This window comes from Corvus kubaryi, unplaced genomic scaffold (assembly GCF_017639235.1).
Source record: "Corvus kubaryi isolate FWS band 111438036 unplaced genomic scaffold, C.kubaryi_AGA036_p1.0 138, whole genome shotgun sequence".
Taxonomy (NCBI): domain Eukaryota; kingdom Metazoa; phylum Chordata; class Aves; order Passeriformes; family Corvidae; genus Corvus; species Corvus kubaryi.
Window position 1 is genome coordinate 11,177,026 of NW_024580672.1, and position 15,887 is coordinate 11,192,912.

The 15,887-nt window shown below is 43.7% G+C and overlaps 1 protein-coding gene across 2 annotated transcripts in view; it reads left to right on the top strand.

Moving 5' to 3' along the window:
• SUFU (SUFU negative regulator of hedgehog signaling) overlaps window positions 1-15,887 on the top strand; it is a 91,096-nt gene that overhangs the window by 34,195 nt on the left and 41,014 nt on the right. For both annotated transcript variants that reach the window (XM_042019210.1, XM_042019211.1), the window contains exons 4-6: window positions 10,875-11,017; window positions 13,333-13,418; window positions 15,467-15,539. In XM_042019210.1, coding sequence (XP_041875144.1) covers window positions 10,875-11,017; window positions 13,333-13,418; window positions 15,467-15,539 — 302 coding nt within the window. The remainder of the gene's footprint in view (window positions 1-10,874; window positions 11,018-13,332; window positions 13,419-15,466; window positions 15,540-15,887) is intronic.

Consider the following 15,887-nt stretch of genomic DNA (forward strand, 5'->3'; position numbering starts at 1 on the left):
CCAGGAGTTTCCAAGGACACCTGTACTCTCATTTTACTTGGAGGATGAAAAGTCTATCTTGTATGTTGTGACTAAGCTACTTGTATAATATAGATTAAAGCCTTTTCTTCTCTACCTCCCTAATCTTCTGCAGTTTGGGCTTTTTTCCTCTCCTGCAGTTTGTCTGTACTCATGGGTCAGGCTGGTTACTTCCTGTGCCTTGCTGTGGAAGCCACTGTTGTCTTTCCAACTTCTAATTCTTGGCTGGAAACAGGTCTCTGACCTTCTCCAGCCGCAAAGGATAGGTTCACACTAAGGCATGGAGAGACTTTGTGCCAGGAGCAGAGGCACAGAAAGCCTTTGTTGCTTATAAAAGACTTTGTTGAAATAGAAGGAAAGCTGTCTTCCCCTAGACTGCTTTACTGATTACATAGTATTTCCAGGCAGTAAGTGAGGGATCTCAGTGCTGCCTGAAAGAGAAGGCTTGTTTGTAGCTGCTACTGCAATTTAGATAAAGTAGGTTTAGGCCCAGTTTGAGTTGGCGAGATTTCAACTGATGCTGTCCCTTTTAATTCTGTCAACTGATGTCCTGTTCCTGCCTGGGAACTGAACTTGGCTTGTTGTTTTTCAGCTGTTCAGTACAGTTCATTCAGTTGTTTTTTTTAAAAAAAAGAAAAAGGGAAAAAGAAAAGGGGGTGGGAAATTTGTCTTCTCTCTGTTTTACATCAGTCCATGTGCCCTGATGCTGCTCCGAAAGGGTCAGGGATGGACACAGCACCAAGACTTGTAACTTTGATACATCGTTATACTTAGAAATGCACAAGTTGTTTTAGCCTTCATATTGCACATGGGCTGCTACTAGGAGAGGGAGGGAAGAAGCTGGCACAGAGACCTGGAGGAAGCTGTGTGATGCATCTCTGTGCAGGGCTGCTGCAGCAGCCTAAGTGGCAGAGGGACAGCGAGCAGGCCCCACGCCCAGGGACGCCTGGATGCTGGCCCTTAGCAGGTGTTTATCCAGAGTGGCTGCAGTTCAAGATCAGGACTGATCTGGCCGATGTTTTCTGCCTGAAGTGGAGGGGAGCCAAGCTCTCTGCAGGAAGCCTTTTCTCCATCCTGCCCAGAGCCTCCCCACTGCAGGAGAGTGATGAGGAGCCCACATGTTGGAGACCAGCAAGCTCTGTGAGGAAGAATATCTCTTAACCCTGGAATAAGGAAGCAGGGGAGAAGCTGCACATGGTCAGCCCGGCCTTGGACAAAGGCTCTGTCCCCTGTACTGAAGGAGGAATGCAGGACAAAGGAAACAGCGCAGGGAAGGCAGAAAACTCCCCCTCTTGCTGGTGTGAGGTCCTTTGGCCTCTCATATATGAGGTCTTTGTCCCACCCAGCCTTTCCTGGGAAACGGAAGCAGCCGATTTAGCAGTTAAAAGCTTCTGCAGAGAACAGTATTGCCTCCTCCTATGGAGGAGCTGAAAGCGACAACACAGAGGAATTGTTCTGCAGTTGCAAGAGCATCCTCTCTCACTGCCTGTGTGCAATTGTTTGGGATGCACAGAGGAGAGTTTGGGCTGAGCAGCCTTCTGAAAAGGACTGTATTTTCCCTTGACAGCTGCCAAGCCCATGTTAGATGAAACCGCAGAGAAGAGTAACTGCAGATGAACTGCAGAGCTGGAAGCTGGGTTCACTGTTACATATCCACCTTCTTACACTTCTATTGAAGATCTGTGCAGCAAGTGCTGCTCAAACTGTGCTTTCTGACTAACCCACTCTGCCTGCGAGAGTGGCAGTGTGCGGAGCTCATTACAGACCGTCTTCTGACAGCCACAGAGGCAAAGATCCTTCGCAGCAGCCTGCTCGGCCAGGAGGCAGCAAATGGGCACAGCAGGGGAAGTGTTTTGTTCTTGGTGGGAAAGAGAAACTGGAAGAGTATATTCAGAGGCTGCAGGCAGCCCAGAACCTGAGGGAAGTGGACTCTCATGCTTTTTGGTTTAAAATTAGGGGCTTAAAGGTGTCTTCTCAGAACACTTGGGGTGGTGTTTCAAAAGATGCTCCGTAAACAGGCTGTCCATTTTGCATTTGAACCATAAATACAGCTCTGGGAATAAATGTGTTTCTCCTGCAGTACTGTAATGGGTTGGTAGAGCTCAACGCGTAACTATTTTATGCAATTGCGTGTGAATGCAGAGTTCTTCTGTTTCCTGCCCTTTGGCCTCCCGCTTTGCCAAAGTAAAACAGAAGTTTGGCCTGTGCAAGTTTTAAATTCCTGAAAATTTAAGGGAAAGTAATCAGAAAAATGACACAGTGCTCTCTTGAAGACCTCTGCCCTCTTGTCCATTACTAGCCCCAGAACTAATGCCTGGATAATTAGAACCCTTTTCTGAAGGGGTTATGATGTGATAACTTTGTGGATGTTTTCTCACAGACCGTCTCCCCTTTCTTGCCATTTCTTGAATAATTTTTGCTAAAAGAGATACCTTAGTGCAGTCTAACAGTCTCTCTATCAGATGTCTGTGCTGTGAAAGCCATTGAAAGAAGCTGTTTGCATGTTCTTTGGATTCTTCAGAGGAAGATACTGCCTTTGCTTCCCCTTCAATTTCCTTGAATGCTCTTCAACAGAAACGTCTTATAGATGCATATCTAGGGAAAGATCACAAGTGACTGTACAGGCTTATGGTGCTCACGGGTCCATCTAAGCATCTGCCCTTCTCAGTGGCCCGCACATGTGCAAGTATGTAGGAGGTCCAACAACAAGGAAAAAAGTTTTTCTCACCTGCTGCAGTTCTCTTCCCTCACTGAGGACACTTAAAGGTTGCCAAGTGCTGTGGGTACTGGTCTTTGTTCTAGTTGCACCTGGCTGGAAAACATTCAGGTAACTGTAAAACATTCCAGCTTTCCTGTGCTGGAACACGGAATAAGGTTTTAAAATGACAGGCAAGTATCTCTTCAGATTGGTCATGTGGGGCCGCATGATCTGTAAATAAGCTGTCATGAAATACCCGTTTTGAGTTGAGTCCTTATCTGACAGGAGATCCTGCTTTATAATACCCTTTCTGGCTCCTGGGCCTCCACCCCATCCTGAGGCTATTCACTTTTTGAAACTGTTGAAGACATAACTACCACCCTTTAAAGGGGTGCTGCAAAATGCGTCTCCGTCAGGTGAAGGATGCAGAAAGCTGGTGGCAGTGCAACTGGGCAGGGGTGGAAGGGTCTCTTGCCTGGCCTGGAGCTCAGAATTTGGCAAGTGCATCACTCCTGCTTCCTTATGGTTGCTGGGATGGGAGGATGGAGAAAGTAAAAGGAATACTGGAGGAGGTGAAAGCAGCCCAACCCTGCAGCACCCCAAGGGCAATGGGTCTGAGTGATGGGGTGTAGAGGAGCAAGAGCTGGGAGCAGCAAACTTCTGTGGGACTGAGAAGGAGCAACTCACAGCTGTGTTCATTTTCTTTTTCTGCCATACTCAACAACACCAGCTAAGTCCTTTCATGCTGCCATGCCTTCCTCCAGCTTTCCCTTTCTGGAGGAGGGAGCAATGCAGATAAATCTGTAGATGGGTGAGAACTGTGCTGTTGCAAAAGCAAGGTGGGAGGTGCAACCTGCCCTGGGCAGTGCTTATACAAAGGGGATGCCAAGCACGATGAATGTGCCAGCTCCTGCTTCTGCTGATTGCAAGGGCTGCAGAAGGCTGAGGGGAGCAGAGTGGAGGAGCTGAATGAAGTTGTGGGGAGGAGAGGAAGTGTGGGAGGAGGTGGCTGGTGGAGCAGGCTCTACAGAGTCAGGGAGAGGACAGGGGGCCCACCACTCACAGAGGGTGGGAGTGTGCCCTGGGCACCAGAGTCGCTTGCTGGGAGCCTGCGTGAGAAATTCCCAGAGTTTGCAGTCGTTGAAATTGTATACACACATAGCATTGGGCAGGGAGAATGAGAACGCCAGATATGCAGATCTGTAAGGGATGGAAAGAAATGTCTTGGAAAACAAGAAGGGGTAGAGGAGGCTCAAAACCGAATTGGTTATGGTACAGTAGCATTTAAACTTTTTTTTTCTTTTTTCCTAAAATACTGCACTCTGCAATGTTGCAGAAGGCATCTGCATGCCTGGGATCTACTTTGTGATAAGAAAAGCAGTATTTGCAACTCCATCCGTGGAAGCTGCAGTACAGTGAGACATTTTCCATCATCCCACTGCCAATAGTAGTGACAGCTCTAAGCACGACATGGACAAGTGAGGAATCACCTTGTCCTACAAGGTGATGTACCCTGGGAAGGTGTGGGAGGCTCTTCATTTGGGCTTTCAGTCCAAAGAATTAAGTCATAAAATAAGTTTATATGTATGTGCATAAATTGATTGGGCTCTTTTGAGAGGCTTGTTTATTTTCCAGACTTAACACCCTGGAGCTGTGCAGTAATCAATTTTGTATTTTCAACCAGCAGAGCAATTTTTTTAAGATCATCTGCATCATGCTTCTCTGCTTTCTGAAACTGTCTTTAAACCTCAGAGGTCAAGCAGTCCTTACAGTATTGATAATCTGTTTTTTTCCCTGCTATTTTTTTTAAAGAACCTTTTGCCTAGGCCCCTTGTTTTTAAAAGCCCAATTTGAATCCCTGCAGTGGAGCTATTGTTTAATTGTATTTCTGGGATTTAATTCTTCCTAAGGGATCTTCTCTATGCCGCATGTCTGCAGCAGGCAGCAGCACTGTGTGAATTTGCACCTCTTTGGAGTGCGAGGGCTGGGGCAGTTCCTGTTTCCAAGGCAGGAGATAAGGGGCAGCAAAACTGAACTGAAAAAGAAAAACAGAGAGGAAAAGCATTTTTAAAACACAATGCAAATATATCACAGCTTGGATTCTGCTAATTCCTTGTATATTCTTAAAACACATTCATCTTGACTTGAAAACAAAATTATAAACTAACTGCCAGTGGGCCCCACAAATTACATTCCAATTGTTTTTTCCCTTTACCAATCCATGTGTGCAGTTCTTTGTATGTTAGGAAACTAAGCTTGAGACTGAATTTAGCATTAATTATTTTAGTTTAACATGTCTGGCAAATGAGTCTGAATAAAGTCTTTTTCTTTATACCCTGTTTTTAAAAAGTTTGCATAAATATAATGAGTTACAATAACAGTATTACTTTGAGGTATTTAGACACAACTTTGATCTTTAGCTTTTGTATCAATTTTTTATAGCTAACATCTTTGCATGCATGCTTATATTTATTATTGAGCTAGTTAGAAATATATTAAGTAGGTCTGGTGAAAAATATAGCTATTACATTTCAGCGTTGGACTCTGTGTTTGCCTTTAGTTTCTCTCAATTAATTCTAGCTGTTCGGTCTGCAAAATGGTACTGAAAAACAGCATCAAATCTTACTTGTGACAGATTGCCAGATTACTTTTTTTAACAAAGCCAGACTGAATATTAAAAATGTGTTGGAGAAAATGCATTTATATAATAAATTATACAGACCATGCATGGGGTAATGGCAATGCAATAAATTATGTTGTTTCTGTAAGTATTGGATAAGCTGCATTCAATTTAAATGTCTGGCTGCATCACTGTCATGCTGGTCAGGAACTCACTGGGGGCCTTTTTAACATTCCTGCACCCATAAGTCATGGAGTTAAAATCCTTCTTTGCCCTCAAATACACAGTTTCTCTGAGTTACGCAGGCTGACATCTGTGACTCGCTGCCTGCAGTTTAGCTGAGATCTCTGAGTCGAGTATAAAATGCAGGTTTGTTGCCCTTAGAGCAGCCAGTTTTCACACTGCTGAGTGATGCAGATAATGTAAGTCTGGCTCGTGTGAGGGACGTGGTCATCTGCTTTGTGTGCAGCATCCCCAGTGCCACACGCTGATGCAAATTTTCTGATTTTGTTGATGTTGTTTGTTTGTTTGTTTGGGAGGTTTTTTGTTGGATTTTTCTTTTTTTTTTAGAGCAAGGTAGCAGAGAATTGCCAAGCATTGTACTAGCATAGCTAAGCCACATCACTGCTCCGAGGAGGTGATCCAGATAGCCCTGCTTTCGCAGGGGACAAGCAGGACTGTTTCTTTCAACATCATCTTGCACATGCCCCCAAATAAAGTGACCATGTAATGATGGCCTGGCTTTCCCCAGAAACAGGAGGAACAGAAACATGCTCTTGAAGGATATGAGTCTAGAGCGGCTGTTTCCCAAAACCAAGCACATGTAGTAGTTAGTGTACTTAGGGCTTCCCCCACTCTATGCAGTATCAGCTTCTAACCTGTAACACACTGTCCAGGTGGATTTATCTGGCTGATTACTCAGCACAGTTTAACCCCTCTGTTGCTGATTTTAGCTGGCATTTGGAAGGAGGAGGTGTCTTAGAAGAGGTACAGAGGAATGGTCAGGCTGCAAATCTGTTCTTCTAATTTCAAAATTTATCTCAAGAATTACATGGCATAACCATGTCAGAAGGGGCAAGTTTCTGGCCTCTGGATGAACCAGGGTGGTGCAGTTTGAACTGCCATGGAGGCAGACAGGCTGGGGACTGTGTGCCAAGCCGTGCATGGACAGGAGAAAGGCTTCAAGTTGCCTTGCTGTCTCCTTACTGGTGGAACAGCATCAGCTCTTTGTTTTCCTCCTTAAGTTGCCAGTGCACATTCGAGAGAAGATATTCGACTCTCAGATGCCCAAAGAGTGTTCGCCTGGGTGCAGGGCAGCCATCACTGGAGATGTTCCCTGACTCACTTTCAGCCTGGGGCTGCCTTTAGGATGGAGCTCTCTCTCAGCTCCTAGTACTCCTCTAAGTTTGCTGTCCTCTTCAATTTATACTCTGTGGCAATTAAGGGAGTAAAGACTCCTAGCAGGATCCCATATATGGAAAGCTGGCAGGTTTAAAAAAGAAATTGAAAATACAGTGGGAAGTAATCTGTGTTTCTCTCTAGAGCTAGGTAACACCACTTGAGCGTAGATTGCATGCATTATACTGTTTATAAAACATCCTGAGGCCAAGAATATTACTTGGTTTTATTTCTTTAGGCATCAGCTGTATTTAGTCAAATTAAAGGAGGGAAGGAGAATGCACTCCAAGAAAATACATGAGCAAAGTTAGACAAAGAAAATTTACTAGTCTACAGTGGAATGGTTCCCTCTGAGTTATTTCCCCAGTTCTTATTATAGAGCAGTTGGATAGTAAAGTTAGGAGAGATTGTGCAGCTGAATTATGACTGTTGCTGCATGAAGGAACCTCACCTGCTTTATGTGAGCTGTAAAAGAAAATTGATAATGACGTTTTAAAGACTTCAAAATATGGGTGGCTTAACAGAGTGGTCTGGTATAACTGCTGCTTTTGCATAATAGAATAGTACAAGAGCTGGTCTATGGCAGATTTAGAGACTTTTCATTTTTGTAAAGCTAGAGAGAGGCTTCAGATTTGCTATTATAAATTATGAACTAAAATACTAAGTTTGAATTGAAATGTTTTAATGATTTCCTTGTTGAGTTCTTATGAAATCAATACCTCCCTATGAAGCAGTTGGATTTCATGGAATCAGCATTCCCCAACAGAAAGAAAGAAAAGTCAGTGTTTTTTGTTAAAACACAAACTTGCAGGAAAAGAACCAGTTTCAAAATTGTGAGTATGAGTCACCTTGCTGTGTTAAGTTTAAGGCTTGTTAGTTGGTGCCCCTTCCAAGCAGGAAGGGTGCAAGAGTCCCAGAGGATACCCTGAGCAAGGTATTTACAACATATCCCATGTTCCCATGGTAACTGCTGAAGGGTATGAATTCATCCTGGGGCAGATTGGGTACCTTAGCTCATCCTGTCGTGGAGGGAACATGTAATCACCTCAGGTTTACCACAAGGCAGAAGTATTCAGCAGCAGTCAGCTTGTGTGCAGTATCAGAGCCTTAGTTTACTCTTGAGGATTTGCTGATTTATCCATAGGCTAAAATAATCTGGATTTAACTTTTTAACATATTTGCTTTTCATTTCTCCTGTTGGTTGCTAGAACATTTCTGTGCTTTGCCACCTGTTCTATGGATTTGACAATTCCCTGGTCATGTCCTGGAACTTTTTCTGATGTCTCTTGGTTTTGCTGTGGTCACCTAAGGAAACGAGGCTTATCCAGTTGTGGTGTTCTTGTCCCTGTCCTGTTTTGCAAACATGAGTGTGAAAGGTGGGAAGGGAGGATACTCTCCCTCTTTGCAGCATAAGGCAATAGAAAGTGGTTATCTAGTCCTTTGTTTCAGTAATTTCTTAGTTTCTGTGGCTACAAGTCATGTAATTCAGGCTGTTCTCAGTGCTGCAATGGTCTCTGTACAAGAGCTAGTCTTCTATCCCACATGGGTGACAATGCAGCAAGTGGAAAGCTGGGTTTCAGGGTGTAATTGCAAATTTCTTGAACTCCCACAGGTTTTAATTTGGCTTCGTGTTATTTGCAGAAAATTTTTTGTGTGATTTAATTGAGTAGTCAGTGTGAATTTTGTAGTGTTCGTGTGTATGCAAGGGTGAGGGAGATTTTGTAAGTGTCCAGTGTTCACATGGACATAAACAGGTGGGTTTCCAGCAGAGACATTTGCATTTGAAAACCTGCTCTAAACGGGCCGGGCTTTCCCAGGAGAAGCAGCACCAACAGTGAAACGCAGCGATCGATCAGCATAGAATTGTGTGAGCATTTGATGGGCAAAATGTTGTGGTATAAAGACAGGGCCCAAGAATAAGCTCTTTGTGGCTTTGTTTCATTCCTGAAAACTGTGACTGAGAGGCTTTTATCATTTTAAAAAAATTAATCAGCCACATTTTGTCTAACTTGGAAAATATCACAAGATATCCCTACCAACATTCTAAGTGCCATTTCTTTAACCACATTTTGATACTAAAAAAACAAATCATTTTTCATTTGTCTGCTTATATTTCCTCAACTCTGAAAGTAAAGTAATATTTGAACCAGTCCTTTCAGTCACAGAGCTGGAAGCGTGTAATTTAGTGTACATAACGATAAACTCTTTGAAGCAACTTGCATTCACTATGTTTTCTTTCTTTCCTAATTTTAACTAAGGAAAACATTCCCTTACTTATCACAGCACTTCTGTTACATGCCTCGTTTTTCAGGCTAAGTTCCTTATGGTATTTAAAGTTTATTTTAATTCTTAATCAAATGAGCTGTCCAGGAAATTCATCTGAAAAAACGTATAATAAATGTTCAAACCCACACCAATGGGGACACCCAGTGGAGACGCTCCGAGTTGCCCAACATCACACCAGGAGTGGGCCAGCAGGGGAGGACTGCAAGTATTTTTAACCACAGCAACTCTGAGGGAACTCTCATTAGTTTACCTGCCTGCTGCTGAGGGCTCCCTCGAAGTGTCCTGCCCTTGCTGCCCTTGCATGAGTCCGTGCTCGCTATCATGGTGGTCCTGATGTACAGTGGTTGCAATCAGGTGTGCAAGCACCCAATTCCTCAGTGTTGTTGTATAATGTGACTGGGAATAAGCTGTAATTACTAGCAATTGAAAAAGTTTTCCTCTTGCTGTTGCAGAAGCTGCCATGTTCATCTCTTAGCCCTGTAGATATTTAAGAGGTGTCCTGTTACGGTGTGTTTGGAAGGTGATGTGGGAAGGTTAGGTGAAGATATCCAGGACCACCTCTCTGAATTGGATCCTGCTCCTGTAGCATGGGAGATGCTCCAGTCTCGACAGACAGCAACTCAAGTAACCACTAATGTTTTTCAGTCTGCAGTGGAATTCCTAGTCCTCCTCCAGTGGGCAAGGCCTCCTTTCCTGCTGTGTTCTAAGTGTGGCCTTGGGAGAGACCACAGCGAGGACACTAGCCCGGACTGCCTTCATGGATGAGCTTGGTCAAGGAGAGGGGTGCTGGGCCCGTGACTGACTTTGGAAGCAGGCAGGCAGTCCTCAGTTCATCCCTGGGGCACTACACCTATCTCAGAGGGCAGAATGTGGATTCCAGGTTGTTTATTTGTATGTGCAGTAAAGCTCTGCTTGGACAAGCACAGGACCTAAGATAAAGGCGGTCAGCCAGGCAGCATTACCACACATGCTCCAGGAGCCGCATGCAAATGGAGCGTGCTTTAATTGCTGTGAACATGGTCATGGCTGGTTGTTTTACTTCTAGTTTGCTCAGAAAGCAAGCATTAGCCTTTCCTGCGATGGGGGAGCATCAGACAGATGGGTTCTGGTGTGCCTTCCGGCATGCACTAGCTGTGGAACATGGGATTATCTGGGGGTTTTGTCTTTCTAAGTAGGAGGGGAGGAAAAGAAAGGAATGCCTGCCTTGTTTTGATGCAGTCTATTCTGACATAGAATGAAATTTATAGCCTACTGGCTTTCTCATTGTTTGGGAAAGAAGAAACATATTAATTATAATTCTTCACCAGATCCGCCCAGACAACTGGGAGACACAGTGGTTTTGACTTACGCTATCACAAGTTGGGCAGCAGAATTTTTATTTGATAAAGCAGGGTAGTATTCATGTTTAATTCAAATTTCAGGGTATTTTCTCTTTGGCAAATTAGTGTGTGAATTGCTGTGGCAATGGGCACTCAGTATGGCCTACTGACTTTCTGTGCCCTCCCACAAAAGGAGACTAATAGTAAATGAGAAACAGGCTAATTTTATTTGTTGGTATTCCTGTGTTGGGCTTAGTATCAAAGTAGGATAGTGGTTTTTGCCACAGGACTCAAGAGAGGGCAATTTTGAAATCAGTGCTTGAATTCAGATGACTCAATGAGACTCCATTCCTGCTTCAGGTGGCTCAGAGGCTCAGCAGAGCTGGCCAGGGGCAGTCACTGTGAACAGTGACCAGTGACTGTCCCGCTCCAGGCTGGAGGTCCCTGCCTGGCAGCAGTCAGGAGCAGCTGCCAACAGAAGGAATGTTCTAGCAGACTTCACAGACTAAATATTTCTTGCTTCTTGTCCTTGCAGAAAACACCTTTTGCAGCGGTGACCATGTGTCGTGGCACAGCCCTTTGGACAACAGCGAATCTCGAATCCAGCACATGTTACTGACAGAAGACCCCCAGATGCAGCCGGTGCAGACTCCTTTTGGGGTCGTTACTTTCCTACAGGTACGGCCCAGCCACAGTGGGTCCGACTGCCACCTCCTGGGCATGGAGTGCAGCTAACATTGCATTTAGCTGTGTAACTCAGATTATCCTGTGTTCAATTTCAAACATGAGCATAGGAAAAAACGTTGAGAGAAACACTTTTAAAAGTTAATGTAAAGACAAATTAAAATTAATTCTATGGTAATATCAGTAAGTGATCCACTGGTTTGAATGCCAGGAAGAGAAGAGTTTGGAGCAGGACTTGGAGCTGTTTTAGCAGTTCTTAATGGCAGAAATGTAGCTTGCAGCACTCACAAAAAGATCATTTAGAGGCTGAGTTTTCCTGTATTGATTTACTGTTTAGGAAAGGTTTGGGTTTGCTTTGCAAAAGAAACATTAAAAATATCCCTTGTGATTTAACTCTGCTCTTCAATGTGGGGAGCTTCTGTGGCCAAACAGGTTTGCTTGCTTTCCCAAAGTCCTTCTCAGAGATGCCTCTTAGATATGGGCTGCTTTGGATATTTTAAAATTGCATATTTGGCTAATAACCTTAGTGGAAGAGCTGGCATAGTTTATGCCAGCTGCTGATTTCTCCATGCTCCGTGGAAAATCTTCCATCCTGTGGGAAAATGCAAGTGTCTGTATTTTGCAGTTTAAGCTTCTAGTTGCTCCCGTTTGTCTTTGACTGTAGTTGTAACATTGTAAAAGGAAGTTCTGTTACCACAAACCTGCACAAGGCAACTGCTGTGCAAGGGCAGAGACTTTTCTGAGGTGCCTAAATGTCTGTGTTTTATCAACAAAAACGAGGTGGGTGTGGAATTAATTAGTGCAAGGTGAGTTGTGGGACATGGAAGGAGAGACAAAGAGCCAAGCTAAGCAGGGTAATTCCTGCCTGACTCTCCAGCTAGTACTGCATTAGTCCTCATCTCTTCCTTAGTGCCCAGCTGTCCTGAATCAAAGAACAGTCAACTTGCTGCATCCTGAGGCCCTTGGCCTCTAATCTTCCACAACACATACAGCTGACTTGGTTTTTCGCCTTGTTTGATGCTTGTTGTTATGGATTTATTTTGACCCATGAGGATAAATGATTACAAAAAGCAAAGAAGGAACACAAAATAATTTCCTGTTTAGAGTCTTGCTGTTTGTATGTAATTAGTGAGTGAAGGCCCAGGGAGGGGTGTCCTGAAGCAAGGATGATTCAGGCTGTTGATGGAGGAAGCCTGGAAGATGGGTGGGGATGAAGTGCACCTCCAAGGGCTGGGTCCTGAGAAAGTGAGCTTTGCAAGGGGCAGGAGAGGTAGGGTGTGCAGAACTGGGTACGTGCTGACATGAGGGTTTTCCACGCAGTTGTCTATCAGTGCATATATGTGCTTGCAGCAGAGGCACATCCTTCACTTCTGCTTGCTGCTCTTCAGAACTTAGTTTTCAGTTTTCCTCTTTTCTGATAAAACATCAGTTGAACAGATTTTGACCAAAATTTCAGTGCTGTTGGAAAAGACTTAAGAGTATTGAGGAAGAAAATAGAAGGCCATGGCTAAAATTATTTTTCATCTTAGAGTGAATCATTGTGCTCGAAGGCACAAGCCAGTGGTTGACACAGCAGGAAGAAACTGCCTTCCACTATCAGCTGAAGGGTGTTTCACCCCTTCATTTGAAGCAGCTGATCTCAGCTGCTGTTAGAGAGACATCTGGTATTGCTCAGTGCGGCAGCTCCTATCCTGAAAAGCAAACACATCCTGCCTTATACAAGAAGGCAGAAGTCTGCAGTTGCCTGTACTGACAAGTGGATTATGTGGTGTGTAAGCAGCTTTACTTTATGGTGCTGGGTAAGATGTAACCAGTCAGCAAGCTGAGTTGGTCAAGGATTTTATGAGCACCAAAGCAATCCCTTGTGGCAGCAAGTTGCTTGCCTGGTTGAGATTGCTTGTGCAGTATTGCATTTGCCCCTAGCAGTCAGCTGACAGAGCAGTGTTTGTATGTGCTCAGACCCTAACCTGTCTTGCTCAGTCCTGTCTGTGTGGACTTGATTGAAAAGTCAGGGTAGACTAGTGTATAAACCCTGATTTGCCACCAGACCCTCCTCATAGTTAAATTCACACTCTCTGTACAAGATGAAATCTTACTTGACCAGGGTGCTTCACACTGTAAGTGGGGAGAGAGAGAGAGAGAGAGAGCACAAGGTCTTGCAGGAGGATCCCACTGTTGTCCCAGGCTCATCTAGTTAGATTAAAGAAATGGTGCTTCTCTGTATCTGCACTGTACCACGTGGCACATTTTCTCCATAGTTCTTGCATGGTTCCCACCCAGTTTAGTATCTTTGGTGTTATTTTTTTCAGATTGTTGGGGTTTGCACTGAGGAACTGCATGCAGCTCAGCAGTGGAATGGTCAAGGGATCTTGGAACTGCTTCGGACTGTCCCGGTGTAAGTGGTCATATAACTCATATAGGAGAGCATTTCCATAGAGAACAATTCAGTTGTTTATTTTTATTAACAATCTTTAACTTGCTGTTGGAACTTATTTAATCTGTGCTGTAGCAAGAGATGGGAATTCACTGCAAATCTGTTCTCACGCACAGACACTTAGATGGCAAATTAATGCATGTGGAAGGCCACATGTTCAGGGTGAAAGAGAATGAGGTCTTGAAAGCTTAATTTCCTTCCTCTCATGCCTGCAGGGTTTTCTCATTGGTTCTTCCTGGGATAACTGTTACTGGTGACCTCGCTGTTTAGTTCAAAGAAAGAAAGGAGAGAGGGTCTGGCTTACAAAGCTGTCTGAAAGTGAGAAAGTCACTCTCAAATTGAGCCCACTCTTGGTGGGCCAGTTTGCCAGCAGGAGGAGCGTTTGTGAAAGTGAAGTTCATCGTTTTGCCATGGGAGAAATAACAAGGATGATGTTGGGTTGAGGAAGAAATGGGTTTTAAATGTTAACTGATATGTTGATGCTTTCTTTGCTGCCAGGGTGCAGCTAAATCTTTTTTGGCTTGCAGGTATTTTGTTTAAACATTTTTAAATTCAGTGGAAGTTATTGCCATGTGATTGTAACTCAAAAGACTTACTTTTATAAGCAAAATAGTTCTGAATATTTGTTTCTGGGAAGAATAGTACACTCTCTAGTGTCACAATAGCCTTGAATTGATTGATTATTTGGAAGAGCTGGACTTCTTTAACTTGAACTTTTCCCTTTTAGACACAAGTGCAGATAGTTCATGCACATGCTCTGGAGTAGAGTGAATTTGTCCAGCTGTTTTTGGGTCCCTGAGACAATAAACACTGCCTGCAGCTCCCTTGGTTCCTCTAAGTCAGTGCAGATACAGCACTTCTTTCCTCAGTCTATTCTCATGTTGGTTTTTGGCTTTTGTGCTGTGGTATAAGCACCTTTCCAAGGAAACCCAAATGTTCATGATTTGAAGGCAAAGCTGCAAACTACTAAGCCATTGATGTGGAATCAGGGTAAAAGTCTCTTGCATCCCAGTGAGGAACTGTGGCAGGTCACACCTCTGCAGTTAATAATTCACAGCTTCCAAAGTGATGTGAAAAAAAGAGTGGCTATCCATGCATCTGAAAACCTGTAAAATATTAACTTTTTTTGCTTCCACTCTTACGTGTTTCAGGAGACTAACACAGACTAGGCCAGAGGAGGGGGCTTTTGACTGCAATAACAAAGTATCTCATGAAAAAAATGACTTTTTTTATGGCAGTTCCAAAAGACTTCAGTTTTTACTTCAAATGAAAAGCACCATCTAAGGCTGACTTCTGCAGTCTGGCTGCACTGTGACCCAAAGTGAAGTCTCTGAGTATTTCATCTTCACAGTAATCTGTTTTCTATCACCTTTGTTGGGAAACACCTTGAGCCTTCCAACTTTTATTGCTAATGACAACAAAGATTTCCCTGAACCATCTGAGTGCTTGGCCATTAAGTACCAACTGAGCAAAATGTCTGCTGTGATAGTATTTATCAGAGCAATAAGCTCTTTGTGGTACTGAACATGACTGCCGATCTTGGCAAAAAGTGCAGTCCCACTGGGACCCTGCTCTGTTCTTAGATATGTAATAGAGGAATAAATCTTGACTCTATGCCTTGCCCATCTTTCTTAGACGCAGGCTACACTGGACTTCTCAGTCCCAGTTTGTTTCCTGTAAGATTAAAACCCATCTCAGTCTTGTGTGAGCAAGGGGGCCTGCACAGGGGATAACAGCCTGTGTCAGTCCTGACTGCTCTGCATGTCTGGGTGGTGCCAGACACTGAGCAGATTAACTGCTAGGTCATGGAGGGCTTTTACTATTTATTTATTTGGAAAATATAAAGAGCAAATGCATGCTATGGAATGTATACACAGCATAGAGGGGTTTCTAGGCTTATTTTAAACCCTTATCTTGTGCTTTCTTACAGTACAGGTCCACTCTGAGGACCCTGCTGGGGAGTTCTAACTAAAGGGTTTGTTTGGTTCATTACCTGTCTGTCTTTGTAGAGCTGGAGGCCCCTGGTTGATAACAGACATGCGAAGAGGAGAGACCATATTTGAGATTGACCCACATCTGCAAGTATGTCTTTAGTTTATAAAATGTCATGTCTCTTGTAGTAGCCAAGGAAAATTGGTTTCATGTTATACAATAGTTCTAATATTTTCTGTAAAGGTGCTTGGATCTTCTTAATGTTTGTAATAATCCTGGAAAAGTCTTAGAAACTCTTTGCCCTCTTAGAGGTGGTTCAAGAGGGTACATGTCCAGCCCCAGGAGAATGGCAGCTCTAGGAAGAAAGATAGAGAAGGGAGACCAGGAAAACAGAATCTCCTATATGAGACAAATTGGTAAAATTTAGACTGGCTGTTTTAGAAAGGAGGAAAAAAAAAAGATGAAAGACATGGAACAATACAAGATTTAGAAATGGCA